The 22,513-nt window shown below is 35.9% G+C and overlaps 1 protein-coding gene across 1 annotated transcript in view; it reads left to right on the top strand.

The window, feature by feature from the left end:
• Positions 1-22,513, top strand: part of eag (potassium voltage-gated channel protein ether a go-go) — a 750,678-nt gene that overhangs the window by 353,051 nt on the left and 375,114 nt on the right. The window contains exon 4 of the mRNA XM_081725716.1: positions 2,117-2,249. Coding sequence (XP_081581842.1) covers positions 2,117-2,249 — 133 coding nt within the window. The remainder of the gene's footprint in view (positions 1-2,116; positions 2,250-22,513) is intronic.

The raw sequence follows: 22,513 nt of genomic DNA, 5'->3' as shown, positions 1-22,513 counted from the left end.
CTTTCCAGGAAATGAAGCATTAACTATTCATGAAGATATGCACTACAAAATGGAGCTAGGTATTTCAATGCGTTTTCACATTTTTTTATATACTCGGAAAATAGTTTTAAACGAAACTGATAAACTATGAAACATACTTTGAATAGGGCATTTCCTGGGCTACCAGATTTTCAGATTAAAACACTGGCGCACAATATGAAGTCTCACACTAAATACCTGAATACTTTATGAAAGTTTTTTTGGGCAAGCTACGTTCATAGATTTGCACTTACCAATTGGTGAAATGTCAGTTAATTAAATAATAAAGTCAACTGTAACCGAAAGTAAATGAAAGAAAGTAGATTATTTCTGTGAGTTGAATATCAGTGACTATTAAAAGCTATATTTTTTTAAAAAAATGTCGTACGAATGATAATGTTAGCTTATGTTCTGGACAAAAACCAGGACATCTGCGAGCCTCAATCATAACAAATAACATGAATAAGTTCAGTTTACGGCATTACTCGAGCAGATGGTTCTACCAAATTTTGACATATTTCTTACATTTTCAGGTTAGATTAGGGCTTTGTATTTCTTTTAGCAGAGCATGCACCAAATGAGGAGCTCTAATAGGGATATTACTTGCAGATTGACTTCGGCGTGCCGTCATTAGTCCCCCTACTTTTTCAGATCCATTTTACCCCTGACTATAAATACAGTATGCGTATGGACGTATTGCACTAAGTGGTAGTGAGGAGATGCGTCCACAGGAAGCAGGCGCGTCAGCGGCGGGGTGTATACGCATAAACGAGAATAGTGGAAGAGCGCACTTACACATACAATATTCTCACTATAACTCAAAATTTATTTCAATGTGCTGTGCACTGAGAGTAATTGCTTATATTCACACTCACATTCCTTCACAAAAAATATTTCACATCGTATTTTAGTTATATGAAGGGCCAGGGGGAAGAACGCTTTCAGTCCCAAAAAAAATAAAATAAAATAAAATAAAAAATAAAAAAATCACACCAAATTGTTTCTTTCAATATAATTTTTATGATAATCTTGAAATTCTGCAACTTTTATATTTAAAATTCTAGTAATATATCTTTGTGTTACTAATATTTAGTTTCAAAAGATCTGTTGCGACTAGTTGGCTTTACAGAAGAGTATCATAGTATAAAATGCACGTGGACTTTTGGCTCCAAAGGAATTCTCGTTTAGATTCAGTATAACTGTACTATTGCTGTGCCCCGTATTTTAGATTTTTTCCTGTTCATAACGTCTAACAAAAGTCAATAAATTGATACTACATAGGCCAAGAGCTGCACTCCGAATCAACAATAACAGACGTCAATTCAGAAAATTGTAGCTGTGGATTACTTTGTCATTTTAAAGAACCAGTCTTTAATAATGTTTTCGTTTTAACAAGACCTTCAGAACAACTACGTGCATAATGAACCGGCTGTAAACATAACAAGTAATGATACAGTACTAACACAATCATCAGAAACGTGTAAAGTTCGATGTCGCAAATGGTTTCCGAAGGTTCATACACTAAAATATTCACTAACAGGACCAGGACTGTTCAGAAAAAAAAATATATTAGTTACATATTAGACGGATAGGTTGCTTACTTGGTAATAATGCAGTCTTCTAGCTAGACGTGCACCCAAAATGTTTTCTTGGGAGGGTCTAATACTAGAAGACAATACGTATATGTACTATTGAACTGTTGTTCTAAACCCGCAAAAATGATAGGTAATTGTTAACTATTGCCTCCTATATTTTCAATAAAAATTATAGAACTTGATTATTTTGTAAGGAAAGAAAAAGTAGAAATAAAGTGTAAGATCAAAAACTTTAGACTACATCAATCACTTCTTTTCTAAACAAGTATAGTTATATTAGGAAGGTGTACAAATATATATATATCGAGTTACTACTAGGTTTTGGCGGATTCCGTACCCGGAAGTGTGCCACTGTTTCCAGATGCAGTTTATTCTAATTTTTACCGACTGAAAGGTAACGTAATGGCATTCTTTCGCCTGTACAATATCGTACGTCCACATTGTTTCTTCCAGACTTTGTAGGTCATTAATGAAGACTAAATATGATCCTTTATTTATTCCAGGTGATGCAGAAGTCGTGTCGCTGCAGTTTCATGTATGGGGAGCTCACGGATAAAGAGACAATCGCTCGTATTGATGAATGCCTAGAGAACCAACTACACGATCAGTTCGAAATTCTTCTATACAAGAAGAACAGTAAGTATATATATATATATCCATTTCTATCATATTTTATTATAATTCTTCTATTTCTTTGTTCCATCATCTATTTTTCTTATATCAGGTTATGCTCTTATAGAATTTTTCTAATTTTATTTGGTACTTGTGACTAGTCCTTTCTCGCAAATTATTTAGATACTTTCTAATAGGTATTTTATAGTAGCTTTTTCTGCCTGTATCTATATAGCCCTCTTTATATAATAAGCTCTAATTTATTTTTCGGAATGTAGCACGTTTTCACGTAAAGTCATTTATAGCATTAGAAATACTAAGTCTTGCATGGCCTCACATTTGTACCACCATTCACACTATTTGTGACGCCACGACCTCTGCATTAAATTAGAGAGAAAAAAGGAAAAATGAATGATGCTCAAGATTACAAGGAAGCGCGTTTAAAAATATAAAATTCTACATTTTAAAAAAATAGATTATTTCAAACCTTATACTAAATAATGTGGTAGGCCGTGATATAGATTGTTCCTGAGTAACAATTATCCTTGCAGATAATACACATAATATGTCCAATTCTCAATAGATTCAGATGATTGAAATTGGAGCGTTAAAAGAAGCGTTATTCTGAATTGAGTGCAAAAAATACATTGTTTACGTTTGTTAGCAGTTTCAATGGTACCTACAGATAGGGCCAAGTATGTTATAAAATAGAGAATCTGCCTATACAACAAAAGAGTGAAGCCATACGTCACAGTTTCGCCATCCTCACTCTGCCCACTCTGTCCAATAAGATTGCAATGTTTGGAGCCAACATTCATGTCGGAAACGAGAATAGCAAATCAGACGTGCTGATGCTTGGTTGTCTTCTGGCTTCATTGAATTAATAGGATGAAAATACATATGGACAGATCCTCTATTTTATAACATCCTTGGATATGGTGACTGACAACACAACATTCAAAATATACAAAACAAAAATACTAGTTAATTATAGCCAAAACAACATAACAGAGAATACTAGTTATCAAACAAATCACATCAGAAAAAGTGCATTACGAAGAAGAACACAAACTAAGAAGATAAAAACAATAAAATGAAGAACACACCCAAAAACTCAAGTATAAACACAAACAAGGACGAGAACACTATTTAAAAAATAAATCACATCAAAAAGTATCACATTACAAAGAACACGAACTAAGAAGATAAAAACAATAAAATGAAGAACATACAAATAACACGAGTATGACCACAAACAAGAATAATAATAAAAAAAGAACGCAAGCAAAGAACATTACACACTATAATAAGTATACGCACTGTAAAAAATATATGGTCACATTTACTGACCGATTACCCTCAATTCTGGCTACCAAATGATTACTCTAAAATTTACGGTATTACTGTAAAATTATTGGTACACCATAAAAAGGCCGTATTTATGCCCTATTACCATAACTTTAACACCAATACCGTAAATTTTAGAGTCAATTTGGCAACCAGAATTGACGGTAATCGGTTAGTAAATGTAACCGCAATTGTTTACAAAAATATATTTCTAGTATGAAAGATAACATTTTTGTTTTCAAAATGACATGATGAATTCTAAGAAAGGGGGTTAAAACTCTATAAGCTCTTTGATTATGCCGCCATTCTCACATTCAATAATATTTTCTAGTATGAAAGATAACATTTTCGTTTCAAAATGACATGATGAATTCTAAGAAAGAGGGGTTAAAACTCTGTAAGCTCTTTGGTTATGCCGCCATTCTCACATTCAAGAATATTTTCTAGTATGAAAGATAACATTTCCGTTTTCATTTGAAAGTGAGAGTCAATTCCAACTTTTCCCACGGAAGACCCCCGTAACCCGCGGTAATTCCTAGAGAACGCACAGAACCCGGATTGTGCACCGTGAATTACAATATACTCACTGATTTTCAAACACCATTGTCCTTCTGCTAATAAACAAGGCACAACTATAGTTCAGTTCGTTAGCTAGTTATTCCTCAACCGCCACTATTTATCTTCACACTACCTACGAGTTCGCTGCAATAATCTAACCCAAATAAAATATACAATATAGATAAAGTTTCAGCCAGTGTGAAAAACTCCCTTTTCTCCTTGGGACCGCGGTGGCTCAGTGATAGAGCGTTGACCTCTGGTGCGTGGGATCCCTGGTTCGATCCCAGTTCAAGCTGAGTGGACTTTGTGGTGGACAAACACCGTGTGCGTGGGTTTTCTCGGAATTATCCCGTTTCCTCCCATTTTCTTCATTCCATCATTTTATTGATTTCTCATCATCATCGTCTTCTTTAACCTAGCCGACCTAAGCGTGGGACGTAAAACTGTAAGATTTTTCCTTTTCTCCTTCGGAGACAGAGAAAAATAGACAAATGCTATTATGTTATCTGTGAGAAGTCCCAAGATGAGTTTTATGAAAGTTGGTTGAACTAATTCGTTTCTATTTGCACACCAGAAAACGAACTAGTATTTTGCTCGAATGCAAATTTTTGCCCACCTGTACTAATGTTACTAAATGTGCTCACTAATCTACTGATCGTAGGACAGAAATACCATCGGTATCGCAAGGGTGTTTCTGAGAAAGGGAAAGGCCTCTGCTTATTTCAAGAACCGAAATACTTATCAAAAATTGACTTTAGTTTTGGAATCTACACTTTTTCGGAATCCGACTATTTGCAACATCATAACCTATTTGTTAGTTGCCAGGGATTATTATTGGGAAGGTAGAACCAAAAGAGATTTGAGGTCCACCGAGTGATCAAAAGAGAACTTGCAATGATAGTGAGACTCTAATTATTTACAACCGAAACAGTTTCTTCTGCTAGTTAGCCACGAATGAAATCTGAAAGCTTAATTAAACTTACCCTATCATATCTCGTGTTGATAGTACCTTCATATATATACTTATTATACTTCTGCTTTATTTCCTAAATATTTTAGTACTCTTCATGTACCTCTCAACGGCAGACTACCATACGTCCATTGTGCGAGAATATCTCCATAATGGTGACTTTTCTATTTTGTACCGTTGCTGAGATACGAATATGAGACACCTGCATGGTTGTGTGTAGCACTATCCACTCACCCAAATATGGCAATTAGCTTACTTTAAAGAATGAGTTAGAAGCAGATATTTATGAATCATTAGAAATTGTGATATACTGACCTCTAAATAACATATGTTCTCGTCCAACACACTAAACTCCCACTTTATTCAGTTTAACTAAAATTTAGCAATCTGAACTAAAATGTTAAAGTTGAGCAAAAATTTAATTCTATTCTTATTTGATAATATGATTCTTTAATGCAGTGATTCACAACTTCTTTTGACTGGCGATACACCGTCCACGACACCGCTATACCCTTAGGTTAGGAACTATGCAATTGATTAATAGTCTATAAAAGAGGGGGAAACCCAAAACAACCGGACTGAAAAGCACGCGGCCATTCCTAGGCGTAGTAGAGAGTTCTTTCGCTAAGTAGGTTTAATAGAGACCTTCTCAAATCAGTTGCCAAACGGCGTCTTCGTAGGAGGTTGAAATTTGAGTGTAGAGTTGTTTTTCTCAACTGTTCTCGTTTGCCGTTTGCGAAATCGTTGTAAGAGATTTAAAGGATCAAAAACTATGTTAGAAAATTTGCTTCTTGCTTACAACAGAAGCTTAACAAGTGTTCAAACATGCTTTCAAGAAGGGTGCCATGAGAGCAAACAAGTTTTCGAGTGGTTTAAACAGGATGAAATCAATGTCGAAGACCACTCTTGTTCTGGGCACTCTTCATCATCTCAAAACGAAGAAAACATTGAAAAAGTCCGCCAAAAAATCAACAAGGATTGTTGTTTCACGATCGACGAAATTTCAGAACAGATAGGAGTGTGTTAAAGCTCGTGCCAGGGATTAGCAAAAGAGACGTGTTGCCGCAAAGTTTGTTTCTCGTCTGCTCACACAGGATCTCGATATTTGGGCTCTCACAAGTAGGCTATCGTTCCCTACCCTCCGTATTTGACAGGCCTAGCCCCGTGAGGTTTTCTTCTATTCCCGAGAATGAAAAATTCTAAAACGGAGACGTTTAGATGTTGTGGAGGGTGTAAAAAGAGCTTATCAGAGTTCACTGGACGATATCAAAGTTGAAGAGTCCCAGAGATGCTTCAAACAGTGAGAAAGAAGACTAGAGAATAGCATCGTATCTAAGGGAGACTACTTTGAAGGAGACTGAAGATTAAGACTTATAGTCCTCTAGTCCGTCCGTACGGCATAAAGTTATTTTCAAATTCTAGAATTCCGTGTCACACTCCATGAGGCTCCGATACACCTGTTGGATATCACTGATTTAAATGTTTGAACTAACAGTTTACCTGCACCGCTGAAATTGAAATGACGGATTTTATGCCGAGATCTTTCTATAGAGGCCACACTTCAAATAGTAAGTTTGTTGTATGATTTAATTTCCGAAAAGAGAAATGTTCGAAATAATCGAAGTGCAATTTAACGAGAGATTTCTGTACGGACAAAGGATCGTAGTGGATTCTCAATTTTACTTTCAACTTTGAAATAACCGAAAAGAAGAACGAGAATATTACATATTCTTCTGTTAGTTGTGTAGTATGTTTTAAAAGATTTATAAAGTATAATAAGAAATTTTTAATATTATATTTTTCACGATTTGCGGCGGGTAGACAATGAAAGTGTCACGAATGTTGGCCACTATATTTTATGGTGCTATCTTTTCTAAGCATAACATCAATGTAAATAGGAATAATTTTGAATGTTATTTTTAGTGTTCCAGTTATTTTAAAAGCTGAAATTGAATAAACAACGAATACATTTTCTTAAGAAGGTATATTTTACAACACAAAATCAATTCTGGACCTCGATTGATTATTTACATTGAGAAAAAATCGTACGTTACATTTAAAATCCTGTAATTTTTGGACTTAACGTACAGCAAACGTATAACTGAAAACGCATGTTTTATAATACTTTCTGTGTAAGTGTTCCATATGTACTTACTTTCCGTATGAAACAATATCGGCGGTCAGAATCTCACATTCAAATGGACGTATATAACATATATCTGACGAAGGTAACATCATACATATATGTATGTAATATAAGGAAGACTGTTAGATATCGGACATCCAGCAACGGCATGATGTAACATCTAAGGGCAGTGCCTACGTAGCATACGGATAACATATGCTCCGTAGTGATTTCTGTAGTAAGCAAGAGGATTCCGTATATTTGTACAATATACGGCGGTCCAGAGAACGGATTTTTCTCAGTGTAATTCGATATTATTTTAATATATATTATTTTCTTTTTTAAAATATTGAACTCAACTAAAATGATTGTCTGTTATATGACGAACGATTAATCGATATCCAGTTTTTTGTGATTTTTAGTGGTAGTGTAGATGTAGTAGATAGGGCTATGTCCAAACCCGCAAATAGGGCACTCCTTTTATACGTTTAGAACAAACCTGCAATTCTCAATACTTTGTACAGTACTAGTCTGGACTTATGGAGATCTCCGCTACATTAAACTTTGTATGATTGGTTTTGTTTTAAATTATCCAAACAAAAAGCAATACAAGCGCAATTTTGCAATAGTTTCCATAACAAACTAGTAAGAATATTGACGATAGCATCACAATCCCGATTGGTTGATTGATTGGTTGGGGCTAATACGATAAAGGCTAGTTACTCAGCTTGATAATAACCTTTGCAAGATGATTCCGGTATCGGATTGACAAGAGTTTATTATTATTATTATTATTATTATTATTATTATTATTATTATTATTATTATTATTATTATTATTATTATTATTATTATTATTATTTTGCGTCTGTGTAACTTCTACAATTGACTAATAGTTTGCGTTGCAGTGCTTTGGGAAACCGAAAGTGGGACACAGTTATTGAACACATGTAGATTACTGGTTCCTAATTCACAAATATGAACATGGAAGAATTTATTAATAGAAAGAAATACATATGTTTATGAACATTGCAGTGAAACTTCAAAACAAAAACCGAAGAATCGTAGCATCAGTTTGTTGGCGATTAGTTGTATAAAAGTTATAATCATTTAGGCGATACAAACAAATAATAATATAACATTGGCGGTGATTTCACTGCTGCCAACACGAAACGTTTTAGCAATTAGATCCACATCGATAACTTGACAGCCATAGATACACATTGTAGGTCGAAATTTACAAATGGCACGTAAGAACCTCTGTCGTCAAGGTGACCAGACGTCCCGTTTTAGCCGGGACAGCCCCTTTTTTCCAACCGTTGTCCCGTTTTCTTCTGATTCTCAAACGGGACGCCTAAATGTCCCGTTTTTAAGTAAAAAATGACCTAGATGTCAGTAATCATTATTCAAAATATAAATCGTCAATGCAAATTCTACTCTCTTCCGTAGCAACACTCGTTGCCAAGGTCAGCCGTGTCTAGAACTTCTGAATTTTCAAATGGGAATTGAGTGTTTGTGGTTCAAGTGGGAATTGAGTGGGAATCCTGAGTGTTCAACTAGTTAAAAGAATTGTTGGGTAGAACTTGCAATCGGGAACCATTATTTGTTGTGGTACACGTAAAGTTAGAAACGGTGTGTTATCACTCTTACTTGTGTATTTTGTAAATTGAGAACACTGCTGAGTCCCAAAATGCAATCTGGAAGTCAGATATCCCCCCCCCCCTAGCCGATTCGTATGCTTCCCGTTTTCGCAAGTGAAAATTCTGGTCACCTTGTCTGTCGCATATTTTGTAAGTGCTTAGGATAGCTTTGCTTTCCGTCATATAATGCATCCCTCTTAGGCTTAATTCAGTACGCTAAAAAATTTCTTTAAAAATTCGGGATGTTCTGTCTAATTCAAGAAATATAGCAATCCTAAGAATAACTTTAGTTAATTCTTGTTTATGTTGTTAAGCGTAGGAAAGATAGCTGAATAACAAATGAAGTTAAGTTTTCTTTCAAATTGTGAAACTACGATAAACTTTCAATTTATAGAGATTCAATTTTGAAACTGGGTGTGGTATTATGCTGCCAAAATGTTTTGAGCCGTGGCAATCGTAGTCTGTGTTCTGATTGGCCCCCTAGTATTTACCTTCTAGATCCGCCACTGTGCCAGATTCAGTAGAGGAGCAAAGAATAAGGTGGAGGAACCTATGGTGGGAGCTCTGAGCTCATATAAACTCTTTTCTCGCTACACTTTACTGCTTCAATTCTATAAATATCCAATATCGATAGAAAAGATGTTAAATTTTCCACTTCCGGTTCTAAAAGAAAAAATAACAGCAGACATGGAACCTATTCTTATGACGGCGAATCGAAAGAAAAAAGCCATTTCTTATTATCCTTTACCGTTTCTGCTCTGATAACCTGCCGAAAGACAGACTTATTAACGGATGGAGACAGTCGTTCTGTAAAATTTCACGTAGTTATGAATTGCATAGTTTGGAAAGCTTAAAAACTAGAGATATCCCTTAGTCTTTACATTTTTAGAGATCTGTCAAGGGTTTTCAAGAGTCGTTAGGACTCAAAATAGAGGAATTCGTTGTAAAAAAATACTTTGTAATTTATCATGAGAATAATATAAAGACATTTTGCCAGCTTTTAGAACAGGTCATGAATGCCCAAAGACTGTGTGTGGAGGTAAAGGCTATACAGGAGGCGCCCACACAGAAATGTTAGTTGGGAGGAGTCCAAGCTTTTTTTTTTGGGGGGGGGGGAATCTTCAATACTACAAGCCACTACGCCAATACTACGAATGGGTATAGACAATAAGTAATTATAAAATACTTCCGTCTAGATTCTCAGAAAAAAGATATATCTAGATTATATATATAAGGGAAATAGTACAGATGAAGTGTAAGATTAAATGTTCATGCTAAATGAATCATTTTCTTGTTAAACAAATATAGTTTTATTCAGAAAGTGCACAAGTGTATGTTGACTTGGGAAGTTTTAGCTAGGTGTTTGGACCCAGTGAACCCCCTGAAGGTGCGCTCCTGCTCCACAGTCTCTTGACTTCACCATTCATAGAAATAGTGTAGTTGTCCCTTGCTCTGACCTTTTTACTTCCCCCAAGTTAACCTCAGGTTACCATTTTTTAAAGAAGGTGGGTGAATCTGAGTCGCATTAGAAGGAGGATAGAAAGCGAGAGACAGATTTCTTATCCCCAGCAGAAATCGTACCCGAGACTCCCAGTTCGAAGATAGACGCCTCATCGATTACGCTTACATTGCTCTAAGAAAGACATTCCCTTCTCGTATTTCCATTTATCAATGTCAAGACAAACTTCCAGTCCACTCTTTGCTGCTTTTAATGTAAAAAGGGAAGAAAGAAAAACATGAAAAGAAATAGGGAAGAAAACAACACTTAAAGTAACACATTCAACATTATAACTTCTTTTTTTTTTTTAAAAAAAGTAAGAAGATATAGGACTATACAACTATATACTACCAAGCAAACAACTAGTTACTCACATAAAACATAAACCCTTCCGAGAGAAGAAAACAAAAGAAGAGCATTTAGCAAGCTTCGAAGTATTTGTTGTATGTTTTACTTTTCTAAGCAACAACTGAGTTTAAGCAAAACAACAGAGGGGAAGAGAGAACGGTTAAAAATAGCTATCCTTGTGTGTTCTGGCGCATTTTAGAGTAGCGTTGCCTCTGCATTGAAATCTTAGCTACGTTAACTATATGACGCTTTCTTCTTCTTCTTCATACGTATTTTATAATCTATATCACACATGGGCATCTCACACACGCACACACCGTACCCAATGAAGTAACCGCAAAAGGACTGCGGTACGCCTTATGTTAAAAACCCATAAAACACATGGTTTTACTATATTTTGAATGGTATACTTCTTAATCCTTAGTACTTCCTGGTGTCGGTATCATATTTCTTTCTCTTTGCTATGGTATTAAATATGCAAAGTGAACTAAGTCTGTGGGGAGTTACACCATATGTCTAGAGTGTGGTTAATATTAATTCTAAGACATTTATTTAGTGCTTTATAATATTTATTTAAGAAGTGCCATAATAATTTCAGAGATCTTTAACTCAATTACTGTACTCAGAAAATAATATAAATAGTTTAAAACGAACGAACTCGTACATTTTATTTTTATTTTTTTTTTAATTCAAAAGAAATATCGAGATTGACCAATTATAAAACATGGACAAATAAACAAACACGAACAAGGTCGGATCCAGGATTATATGAGGGTAGTGCACCAATAGTTACTACTACATTTGAATTAAATTTGATTTCTCTTAATAACTTTCGGCATCTGTGGCCAATAAGAAATATTGTTTTGCTTCGTAAATCCTTTTGCTTCAACCTTCAGGAAATCAACTTAAACTATTGCTTTTGCAAAACTCTGCTTACTCTTAAGCCCCAGACGGAAACATGACGGCAGAAACTTTCGGCAAGTGTTACTAGTTTCACTGCTAGCTTCTCATTTTAGATATACTTAGAACAAAGAGGGAGGTGCACGTGCACCCTCTAAATCCGGCCCTAAACACGAATGCTTCTTTTCTAATTTAATACACAATAACTCTCGACTTACGTAAATTAGCAGTCGCACTGAGAAAAAAATATATCGTATGTGGCGTAGGTAAAAACGTAGGTTACATGTGTAAATCCTGTAGTTTTTGGGCTTAATATACAGCAAAGGTATAACTGAAGAAGTATATTTTGTACGTACTTTCCGTATAAGTGTTCCAAATAAGCGTACTTTCCGTACGAACGGAAATCTGTATATACGCAGTCATGATCTCACATACAAATGGAAGTATGTAACATACGTATACGTATGTAATATCCGGAAGACTGTTAGATATCAGACATCCTGCAATGGCATGACGTAACATTTAAGGGCAGTACATATGTAGGATATGGATAACGTATGCTAAGTACTGCTTTATATAGTAAACATAAGGATGCCGTATATTTGTACAATATACAGCTGTCCGGATAACGAATTTTTCGCAATGCAATATACATGTGTTTTCTTCTGATTATCATGCTTATATAGTCACCACAGTAGAAACATTAAGCAACCGTTACGTATCTTGTAGTTTGTAACGCCTATTTATAACATGGAGACAATTCAACGCATTGTAGAGTAGTGTTGCTAGGTCTGTAGATCCATATATATATATATATATATATATATATATATATTACAGGAATACGTAAAATAAGAATTTTTGGTGTAATCTATAGTTTTTTCTGTGATATTTCCTAGTTTTATCTTATTATATATAACAAAAACAGTCATATTAAATTAAACTATCAGATAGATAAAAATCTCGAATTTTGCGTGTCTTAGTGCGAATTGCAATTCCTCAGAATGATGCAAGTGGTTATTTCACTTGTCCTATTTTGGCGTTATCTACTAAATAGGCCTCCTGTGGTGAAGAATTAGCAGAGAACTCAAGTAAATCATTACATATCTTTTTCCAGATGTTTTAATAAAAATATTTTTTTAAAAGATATTTTGGCTTTCCGACCTGATAGCATTCTCGTACAGTTTAGAGAGGAATTCAAAATAAAGTGCCGGAGAACCTGAGAACTGAGGAACCCCGAAACGTGGTTTACCATATCATACCCTAATTTTTATTCATGAGCGAAGGAAGCTATATTTGAAAGCAGTGTCGGATTTAGGTTTGATGGGGCAATAAGCTATTGAAGATGTGGCCCCTATTACAAGCGGGGCTGGGAAACGGCTCGATTACATGCGGGGTTGGGTTACCGGGAACCCACTCCATCACAAGCGGGCTGAGAAACTGGCTCAAATTACAAGCCAAGCTGGGAAGAAGGAGCCCCATTCATAACAAACTAGTACATAATACAAAAAACAGTTGTTTCATGTGCGATTAATCGTATTTGCTTTTTTTAAATTTTAAAATTACATTACCCCCACATTTTTTTTGTTTAATTTCTTGGATCCCCAAGGGAGTGAGGCCCTAAGCTATAGCTTGTTTAGCGTATACGTAAATCCGGCACTGTTTATAAGCAAACGTATTGATTTACTAATACTTTAACATATTTGCGAAAACATTCTAGTTATCTGAGTAGTTTCTGTTGTTGAATCCATTTATTTGTATGGAGAAGAATGACTCTTGGAACCGCGGTGTCTCAGTAGTAGAGCGCTCACCTTTTGCGTATAGAGTTCCTGGTTCAGTCCCAAATCCGTCTAGAGGACTTTGTGGTAGACAAAACTAATATTTTTGGTATTATGAGGTTACTAAATTAGATCTACACACTGGCGCAAACCCCGGGGGGATGAGGGAGACATGTCCCCTCCAATCTTTTAACTGGGGTGGACTGTACCCCCAATAATCTAAGTTGAAATGTGTTTTTGAGGAGAAATGTGATGATTTGTGTCCGATTGCAACAAAGCACAGTGAGATGAAATTGATGTCTCCCCCAGAATGAATAAGTCTCAAATCTGCCAACCTCCAAATGTTGAAGACAACTCTGCTCTCCGAATCTTCCACAGCATTGTTTTTCAACTTTATACATATTTTGAGCGTCACTAAAAAAAAGGTCCCCCCCTCCCAATGTTGAAGATAGATTTGCGCTGCTGGATCTACACTTCTCTAATTTAGGGCGCGTACTGACTATAAAATCTTTAAACGTTACTTCAACTTTGTCTCACAGTACTGCGCAGTTACATTTAGAAGAAAAGTGGACGAGAGTTTTCTCGGGATTCTCCCGTTTGTAGCAGATTTGACGAAGGAAATTTGTGAAAAACAAAACGTTAAAATTTCCTTCAATTCCAAAGAGAAGTAAATTTCGTTATATTAATCACTAGGGCAACCACAAAACATAAAAAACATAACAGAAATTTAACATATGGTTACTACCTTGAACATGGTTGTGGTTGTCTAAGGATCCAGGCGAAACTAATTTTAAAAGCATAATAAAGCATAAATGAAGACCTAAATTGCAGAACATCCCAAGTACACTGAAGTACTTCTCTGTTTTTAGAAGAAAGATAAGAAGGTTATATTTGGCATGCTATTCTGTTTAGCTGAAATTATTATTATTATTATTATTATTATTATTATTATTATTATTATTATTATTATTATTATTATTATTATTATTATTATTATTATTATTATTAAGTTTTGTTTTGGACTTACGTATTATGCAAGTGAATAGCCCTTAAAACGTAAAATAAGATGGAAAAGAGTGAACTTGGGATGTTTTGCAATTCAGGTGTTCAATTTTAGAAAATACAGCATAAAGCATAATTTAAAATATATTATATAGCTCAATTCTTGGGAAATGCTATTAGAATAACTCAGGGGCGGATCCAGGACGGATTTCTGGGGGGAAGGCACTGGGTTGTAATACTGCTACTTAGAGCTACTTTTAAGAGCTCCAAACTGGGATGGGTTATATAGATATAGATATAGATATAGATATAGATATAGATATAGATATAGATATAGATATAGATATAGATATAGATATAGATATAGATATAAGCAAGTTTCCTCTGAACGCTCTCCTATATCTGTCCCTGGAACGATTCTTGGAAAATTCTGTTGAATTGCAAGTTTAACATACTATATCAATATTTTTTAAAACCAATATTTAGAATGCAAAATCTTTGAGAACATAGCAATGCAACAATGAAAAGCTTATTTTTACTTCTGTAAACTATTCGGTGTAATCCTTTCAAGTGGAGAAAAGAAAAAAGGAAAAGAAGAAGAAAACCTTCCGCCAAATAATGAATAAACAATGGTTTCCTTCTAAATGTAACTGCGCAGTACTGTGAGACAAAGTTGAAGTAACGTTTAAAGATTTTATAGTCAGTACGCGCCCTAAATTAGAGAAGTGTAGATCCAGCAGCGCAAATCTATCTTCAACATGGGGGGGGGGGGGGCTTTTATTTAGTGACGCTCAAAATATGTATGAAGTTGAAAAACAATGCTGTGGAAGATCCGGGGAGCAGAGTTGTCTTCAACATTTGGAGGTGGGCAGATTTGAGATCATCCTGGGGGAGACATCAATTTCATCTCACTGTGCTTTGTTGCAATCGGACACAAATCATTACATTTCTCCCCAAAAACACATTTCAAATTAGGTTATTGGCGGTTCAGTCCACCCCAGTTCCAAGATTGGAGGGTACATGTCCCCTCATCCCCCCGGGATTATCACCAGTGTGTAGATCTAATTTAGTAACCTCATAATGCCAAAAACATCAGTAAGCGTAATACGAAGGGTTCGTGAGTTTCATACACGCTACTTTGTTGCTGACTCGAGTAATGCATATCTCTTTTTAGTGCATTAAGTAGAAAGTTCATTAAATATTAAATAAACTGGTTACATAAAATATTAAAAAATAGATCAAGATAGTTAGAATATTTAATGTATAGTAAATATTATACATTATACACGAATAATGAAAAACAATGATTCAAATTAACAATAAAGCGTAATAAAGCATAATTTGGAAAAATATAAAACATAATTAAACAAAAATAAAGCATAATATGGGTTGCTTTATTAATCACTAAGCTAATAAAAAAAAAAAAGAACAATTATGGCGATAGTACTCGAAATCCTTAACAATCTGTAAAATTTGCACAACTTTTCTTGTTTGAGAAAAAAGACACACAATATATTGACAGAAAGCACTAATATTGTCTGTTCACTCTAGGATGGAAGATTGTTTACAAACAACAATTGTAGTGCGAGCGTCAAAACCTTGCTTCTCACCCCTACATGGTTAATTCATGGTTGCCAGGCACATGAATTTCCGAACCGAATGTACCTACTTCTGCACAGTCATGGACTAAGTGCTATTACTACATAAATTGCTTCTTTTGAGATGACTGAGCTATTAACGTTATGACAAATTGAGTAAGTTATTATGTAATACAATCTTACATATAATGCACACTCAATTTTGTACAAGTGTTCTTTTTCGAAAGTGTGCGAAAACCTTGTACGCCTGGCAATATTGGAAGATGGCAGTTTGTGTTGTAAACAATAAACAGAGGGAGGGAAGACCGTTAGGTTCGCTGCACAGCATTGTTTTCATGATAAGGCGACAGAAACATATTGTACTGATTGTAAACAAGGGCTGGGAATTTCGATGCGAGTATAGGTGGAAATATTCTCGCTACATATTGCCTGTTGGTGAAGGTTTGCAATGTTGCAAACTGCTAAGTGTAGAATTTCATACTAATTGAACGAGCTTTGAGAAAGATTAGTATGATGCAATAATTATAAATATTAACAACCATAGACTTAAAGTATTAGGATATAAACCATGCTGCTGTAAGAATAATATAATACACATTGAATTACGTGTTCAAAGTACAGTATAAAGCGAATTTTAACATTTAAACATTTTAAAGCTGTACACATTTGCCCTGTTTGGGTGCCTTTACCAGACACTGTGCAACACAAAAAAGGCACTAAAATAGCTAGATCGAGCGTGGGCATGAACCCGGCTCTGGCCGGTATTCCTTATTAAGGTTTTCCTCAGTCCCACGAGGTGAATGACTAGATGGTAGCTTCTGTAAGGCAGGGGCGGATCCAGGACGGACTTCTTGGGAGCGGTGGGTTTTACTACTGCTACTTAGAGCTATTTTTAAGAGCTCCAAACTCTGGGATTGGGTTTTATTTAAATATATAAAATGAGAATGTTTCCTTTCCTGGGGGCAATCGCCACGATCGCCCCCTGGATCCGCCACTGCTGCAAGGCCAGAATTGGACCAAACACTGAGGCCCCAGAATTGGCGGGAAATATATTCCTTCAGAATATTATGTTGCCAACACTTCCACAAATATTATGGTGGTGGGTTGCGACATCCCTTTTTCGTTTATATGTGTTTAAATTCATTATGAAGTAAGTGTAGAAGTGTTTCTTTCATTTTTTTTCTTTCTTTCTTCTCATCTTTCTCACCCTTGCTCTCCTTTCCCCACCTTCTTAAAATATGAATACTGTCCTCCTGTAAGATTGTTTCTCTCCACGGCCCAAGGTTTAAAGAGACCAACCTGATATAGTTAACTATTAGCAGAAGTGTACCAATAAATTCACATTAGAGACAGCGCCGTAACTTAGATTTCTTTCTGGGGGGCAAGCATTAATACGTGTATTTGGACCTCCTAGAAAAAGTTGTTTTTCTCATTCTTGGGCCCCCCACTTTCTATCTTTTTCTTACTATTTAAGCCCCCCGGAGCCTGTGGGCCCTCCCTCACGGTAAGGTCTGCGGGGCCGTTACTTACGCCCTTGGGCCCGTTCCATACATGTTTAAGAGGACAACATTGACAAATCTCAAAGCCATACGAATAAATGTTATTTCTAGGGCCCCTAATAATAGACGTTTCTTACTGAAGCGGCACACGGCTTACTTTTGTTTTATTTACCTTTTGTGCGCTGCTTTATGTAATGTAGTGAAACTGTTTGATGCTTCATTTATAATTTCATTTTCGTATTGTATGTGGATTAAGAAAATTTTGTTTCCAAATGGGTCCCTTCGAACGGCGGGGAACCTCACTGGGGGAAAGTTGCCCCTCCCCTGTCCCACACAAATTACGGTCCTGATTAGAGAAGAAGTAAACTCTTCCGAAATTTACGCAACTTGCAAATACCAAACCCTACTAGTGCTAAAATTGATGAGTTAGTTCCACTGTTACAACTGCTATAAGGGGAAAGTAGGGGAAGGACTGCTAAGATTCGCTGGCCAGGTTTTGTATCAAAACATAGCGCCAAGCTACAGTAAACCGACAACGTGTGTGCAATCGCAATCTGAAGGTGTGACAATAATGTTTCCAAGTGGTTTGGTTCCACTAATCCTACATTTGCGGACAATGAGATAACGCGATAAATGGCCAGTAAAGCACATGCTTTTAAGCCTTTTTAGTCACCGTTAGGATTTAGCTCTGAGAAATTGACTTCAAATAACGTGTGAAATTGGACATTTGGGTGTTGTTGTTTATCGCATGTTCGGGAAAGCATTGTCTCACGCTAGAGCTGTCATCTACGGTACAAAATTTTCTTCCTGAGTTTGTGCATGCAAGTTCACAATATTGACGCAATGTATAGTACTATTTTTTTTACACATTTAAATAGGACAAATATCCTTAGAAGGGTAATGTTTAATTAAATAATTCTACGTGATAAAAAAGATGTTTAATTTTGTTATGATGATAGAAAGAAAGATTCTAAAATTATTGAAGTTTCATGAAGCAAAACAATCACTTAAAATGGTCAAAATACATGTATAAAGTCTGTCCTTTTCTATTTCGCTTTTTAACCAATCAATTACGGAGGTTTCGAATGGGTTCGTTTATACTTACACAGTGAACAATACCGACAAACTTTAAGACTCAAGGTGGCCAGAATTTTTACTTGCAAAAACGGGACACATACGAATCGGCGACGCAGGGGGGGGGGATAAATATGTGACTTCCACATTGTATTTTGGGACTCAACAGTGTTTTCAATTTACAAAATACACAAGTAAGAATGATAACACAGTGTCTATAACTTAAGTACTACCCCACAATACCTTTAACTACTTGAACACTCAGAAATCGAACTCAATTCCCACTTGAACCAAAGAAAACTCAATTCTCATTTGAACATTCAGAACTTCCAGACACGGCTCAACCTTCCCAATGAGTGTTGGTACGGAAGAGTGTAGAATTTGCATTGACCATTTATATTTTGAATAATAATTACGGGACACCTGGGTCATTTTTGCTTAAAAACGGGACATTTAGGCGTCCCGTTTGAGAATCAGATACAAACGGGACAACGGTTGAAAAAAGGGACTATCCCGGCTAAAACGGGACGTCTGGTCACCTTGTTAAGACTGGAACTATGCACTTTTCCCAACATGGTCATTTTTTGCTTATTTTGATTTAAAGAATTACCTCTTAAGCAAATACGAAAAACCGTGGCGTGACGCTCCATATCAGTATAAAGCAAGTTACAGCAATAATGCATATTTCAGCACTGTACTAGGTGCACAGGAGGTCCCTACAAGGTATAATTCCTAGAAATGACCCTAAGAGAATTCTTAACTAGGCACGGGGTGTCTTCCTGTTCTGCCTAATGACTGTCCATTAATTTGTTCGACATTTTTTTTTAAAAATCTTATCTGATCTTTAGGTAGAACAAAAATTCCTTTTCTGCCTTATCTTCTGAAAAACAGACATAAATGGCCTTATGCAGAGTCGTTTTGACGTATGATTATAGTCATACTAAAGGTCTGACTACTACAGGAAACATGTTAGTCGAACTTTTTAGTATGGCGCTAATCATGCGTCAGAACGTCTCTGCATAAGGCCCTTAGATTTTATGGAAATTTAACAGTCATTGAGTTAGTCATTTCGAAAAGGCCACATAGGCCCTATCCATCAAAGTAAATTGTTGAGGAGAAAAAAAACTGGATTGCAAACTCGACATGTACAATGGCATCGATGATATTGAGGCAATAGTGTAGGATATGTAACATAATGTGAGGATACAATTGGGCTTATCACAGGGGATGCGCGTTTCTTCGCGTACGTCTCGAATTTGCACTAATATGAAAATGTGGTGGGGATGGATATGTGACCTTTTCACAATGAATGATTCAATTATTTTCCGGACAATTACAGTCTCTTTCAAGGCTCCTCGCTTATTGTCTACCATTTCAGCGATCTTGAAATTTAATCACCAACCATGGACCACCATAAGTTCACTACGATGTCTACTGGCTCTTTCAACTTCACCGATGTTTGTTCGTTGTATATAAAGCTTCGGTGCTTGTGCTTAATTGTAGTTTTCTGTATAAAATAGGAAGAAATCTGATAGATTTATGAAAAGAAGTTATAAAAGTCTTAAGCCATGGAAACCATTTTTTCCCTTATGAATGGGGTCGTACAGTTCGAAGATATATGTTGGAAAGCTTATAGCATAGGCAATCGAATGGCCTTATCAGAGAACATTTGGATGAAGGATGCCTTCTTGGGGAACAAGCAAACCACAGGCAACCGGACAATATTCATTTATAATCGTATGCGCAACGGTTACACTAAAGAACTTACACAGACTTTGCAATGGTACACAGTACAGCTCTCACAAGTTGCCCTGATGTTTAGCAACCTTCGAAGTAGTCTCCAAGTAAATTGATGATCCATTTCCAGCGATGACAAAAGCACTGAATACCATCTGCTTCATGTGAAACGCTAACTTGCGCCACCTCGACTCGAAATGCTGTCAGAATGTCTGGTTTGTAAGCAAAACGTTCCCCACACACATCTAGTGTTTCCTATAACTCTGTGTGGCATTCTCGTGCATTCCTGCCGCAAAGAAATGCTACTTTCACATATGCACGTTGTTTTCCTTTCGTATCCTCCATTCCGAACTACTTTTGCTCACCTACACTTCATTTCATACAACTTGTCCTTTCAGACATTGCTATACTATGTTTTTCCCTTCCTTCACGTGGTCATAACATTTAGGCAAGAAGAACTGTTTCTATGGCAACAGTACGTTCAGTTACTTATAATGACTCATTTCTCTCGTCCTGCAGTGGTAAACATTCCACCCTTTCCGCACGTTGGCAATTTGAATAGAAACAAATGCACAATTTTAGTCGAATGTCAACTTGAGTAGTGAACCTGCTGGTTATTGAGAGCGTTCTTTTTAGTTCTCTTTTGTGTCATTCAATTTTAGAAAACTAAAATTTGCTTGCAGTGAATAATTTCGCATTTCAATACCCGACGCAAAAGCTGGCAACGCAACATTGAGCTCCACGTGCGCGGAGCGAGCTGTCAGAGAGCACAAGTAGTATAAATTGCAGTGTACTGACCTTCGGGGCGTTCTCAGATATGTAGCTGTACCCACATACACCATCTGTGAACCCACTCGACATTACATGCCATAAGCTTTCCAACGACCTGTTACGCCCCATTCGAAAGAAAAAAATAATTGCCATGACTTATGACTTAACCCCCGTATAAATAAGGTGATATATGTGGGAAAAGTGTGTTAGTTATAACAATACAGATTTATTTTTTACTTTTTATTTTAATTTTAAAGTGCTCCATATTATTCTACCTATGATGTACCCTCATTGGAAATATTTTTATCTGCTAACCGCATTATTTAATTTTACTTCTAATATTAAATAAAAAACGTGAGATTGTAAGTGTTACATCAGTTAAGCACGCGCAATTAAATGTTAAAAGTTACGAAGATTAATATGAATGTAATGTAGTAACGTAAATAAAATAATGTAAACTTTAAATGGCAGCGTCAATCGTTTTGCAATGAAATACTAAATTATATTCTATTTTATCCGATTCGTAGTTAGTTCCGAGTGTTCATAGAATTCCTACGTAGGAACACAATATATACCTGTTGTATTGCATATTTCCATTAATAAAATTGACTTAATTTGGTTAACTGATTTGGAAGATAAATACGTAGCAATTTAATCTCCATCTATTTTTCTTGTTATACCAAATGAATCTTTTCAAGTCACCAGATGTTAAAATTAAATTAAGTTTTTATTTTAACTTTCCACGATTATCACCTGTAGGGTAAAAAAGACGGAGGATTAATGAAAGTGAATGATTCTGAATTTTTTTAACTCTCATCGGGAATCGAACCTGGATTCACGTGCACCATTAGTCCATATGGTAGCCACTAGACCAGCAGGGTAGGAAAGCACTAACACGGTATATTCACGAAGTGTCCCCTCGGGACTCGTGTAAAATTGATTCAAATGCATAGTACTGCGCAGTCCCCCAATGAGTGTTATACTAATTTTAGCGACCCATACCTGTAATTTGCATATTTATGATTCTTCATATATCCAGAATTCAATTATACACTACTATAACTCTCGGACACAAACTTGTTTTTAGTTTCTTTAGATATAACTGGACATGAATGTGAGCATATGCAAAACAAATTGGATCAAGTGCTGTTTCTCTGACACACGTAACCCGCCCCGGCTGCCATCTTCCGAAAGATACTAGTACTTCCGAAAGATTAAACTGTACAAAGTCTGTCCACTAACTTCCTGAAACTTTCCCAAATGACGGGTTTTTGCACTGACGTCAAAACTTTCTTCCACACCAAAACAAAGAATGTATCAACTTTGTGGGTATTAATTTCTGTTTGGTGCTTCATTCTTCATAACATAACGATTACATCTTTGTCTTTCCATACCTATCCATTTCAAGAAGCAGAGCCAGTTGTCTTGCGAAATAAACTAGGG

Source organism: Thermobia domestica, chromosome 9 (genome assembly GCF_964235325.1).
Source record: "Thermobia domestica chromosome 9, izTheDome1.hap1.1, whole genome shotgun sequence".
Taxonomy (NCBI): Eukaryota; Metazoa; Arthropoda; class Insecta; order Zygentoma; family Lepismatidae; genus Thermobia; species Thermobia domestica.
Note: the sequence above shows the minus strand (reverse complement) of the source record. Positions and strands in the feature narration are given on the sequence as shown.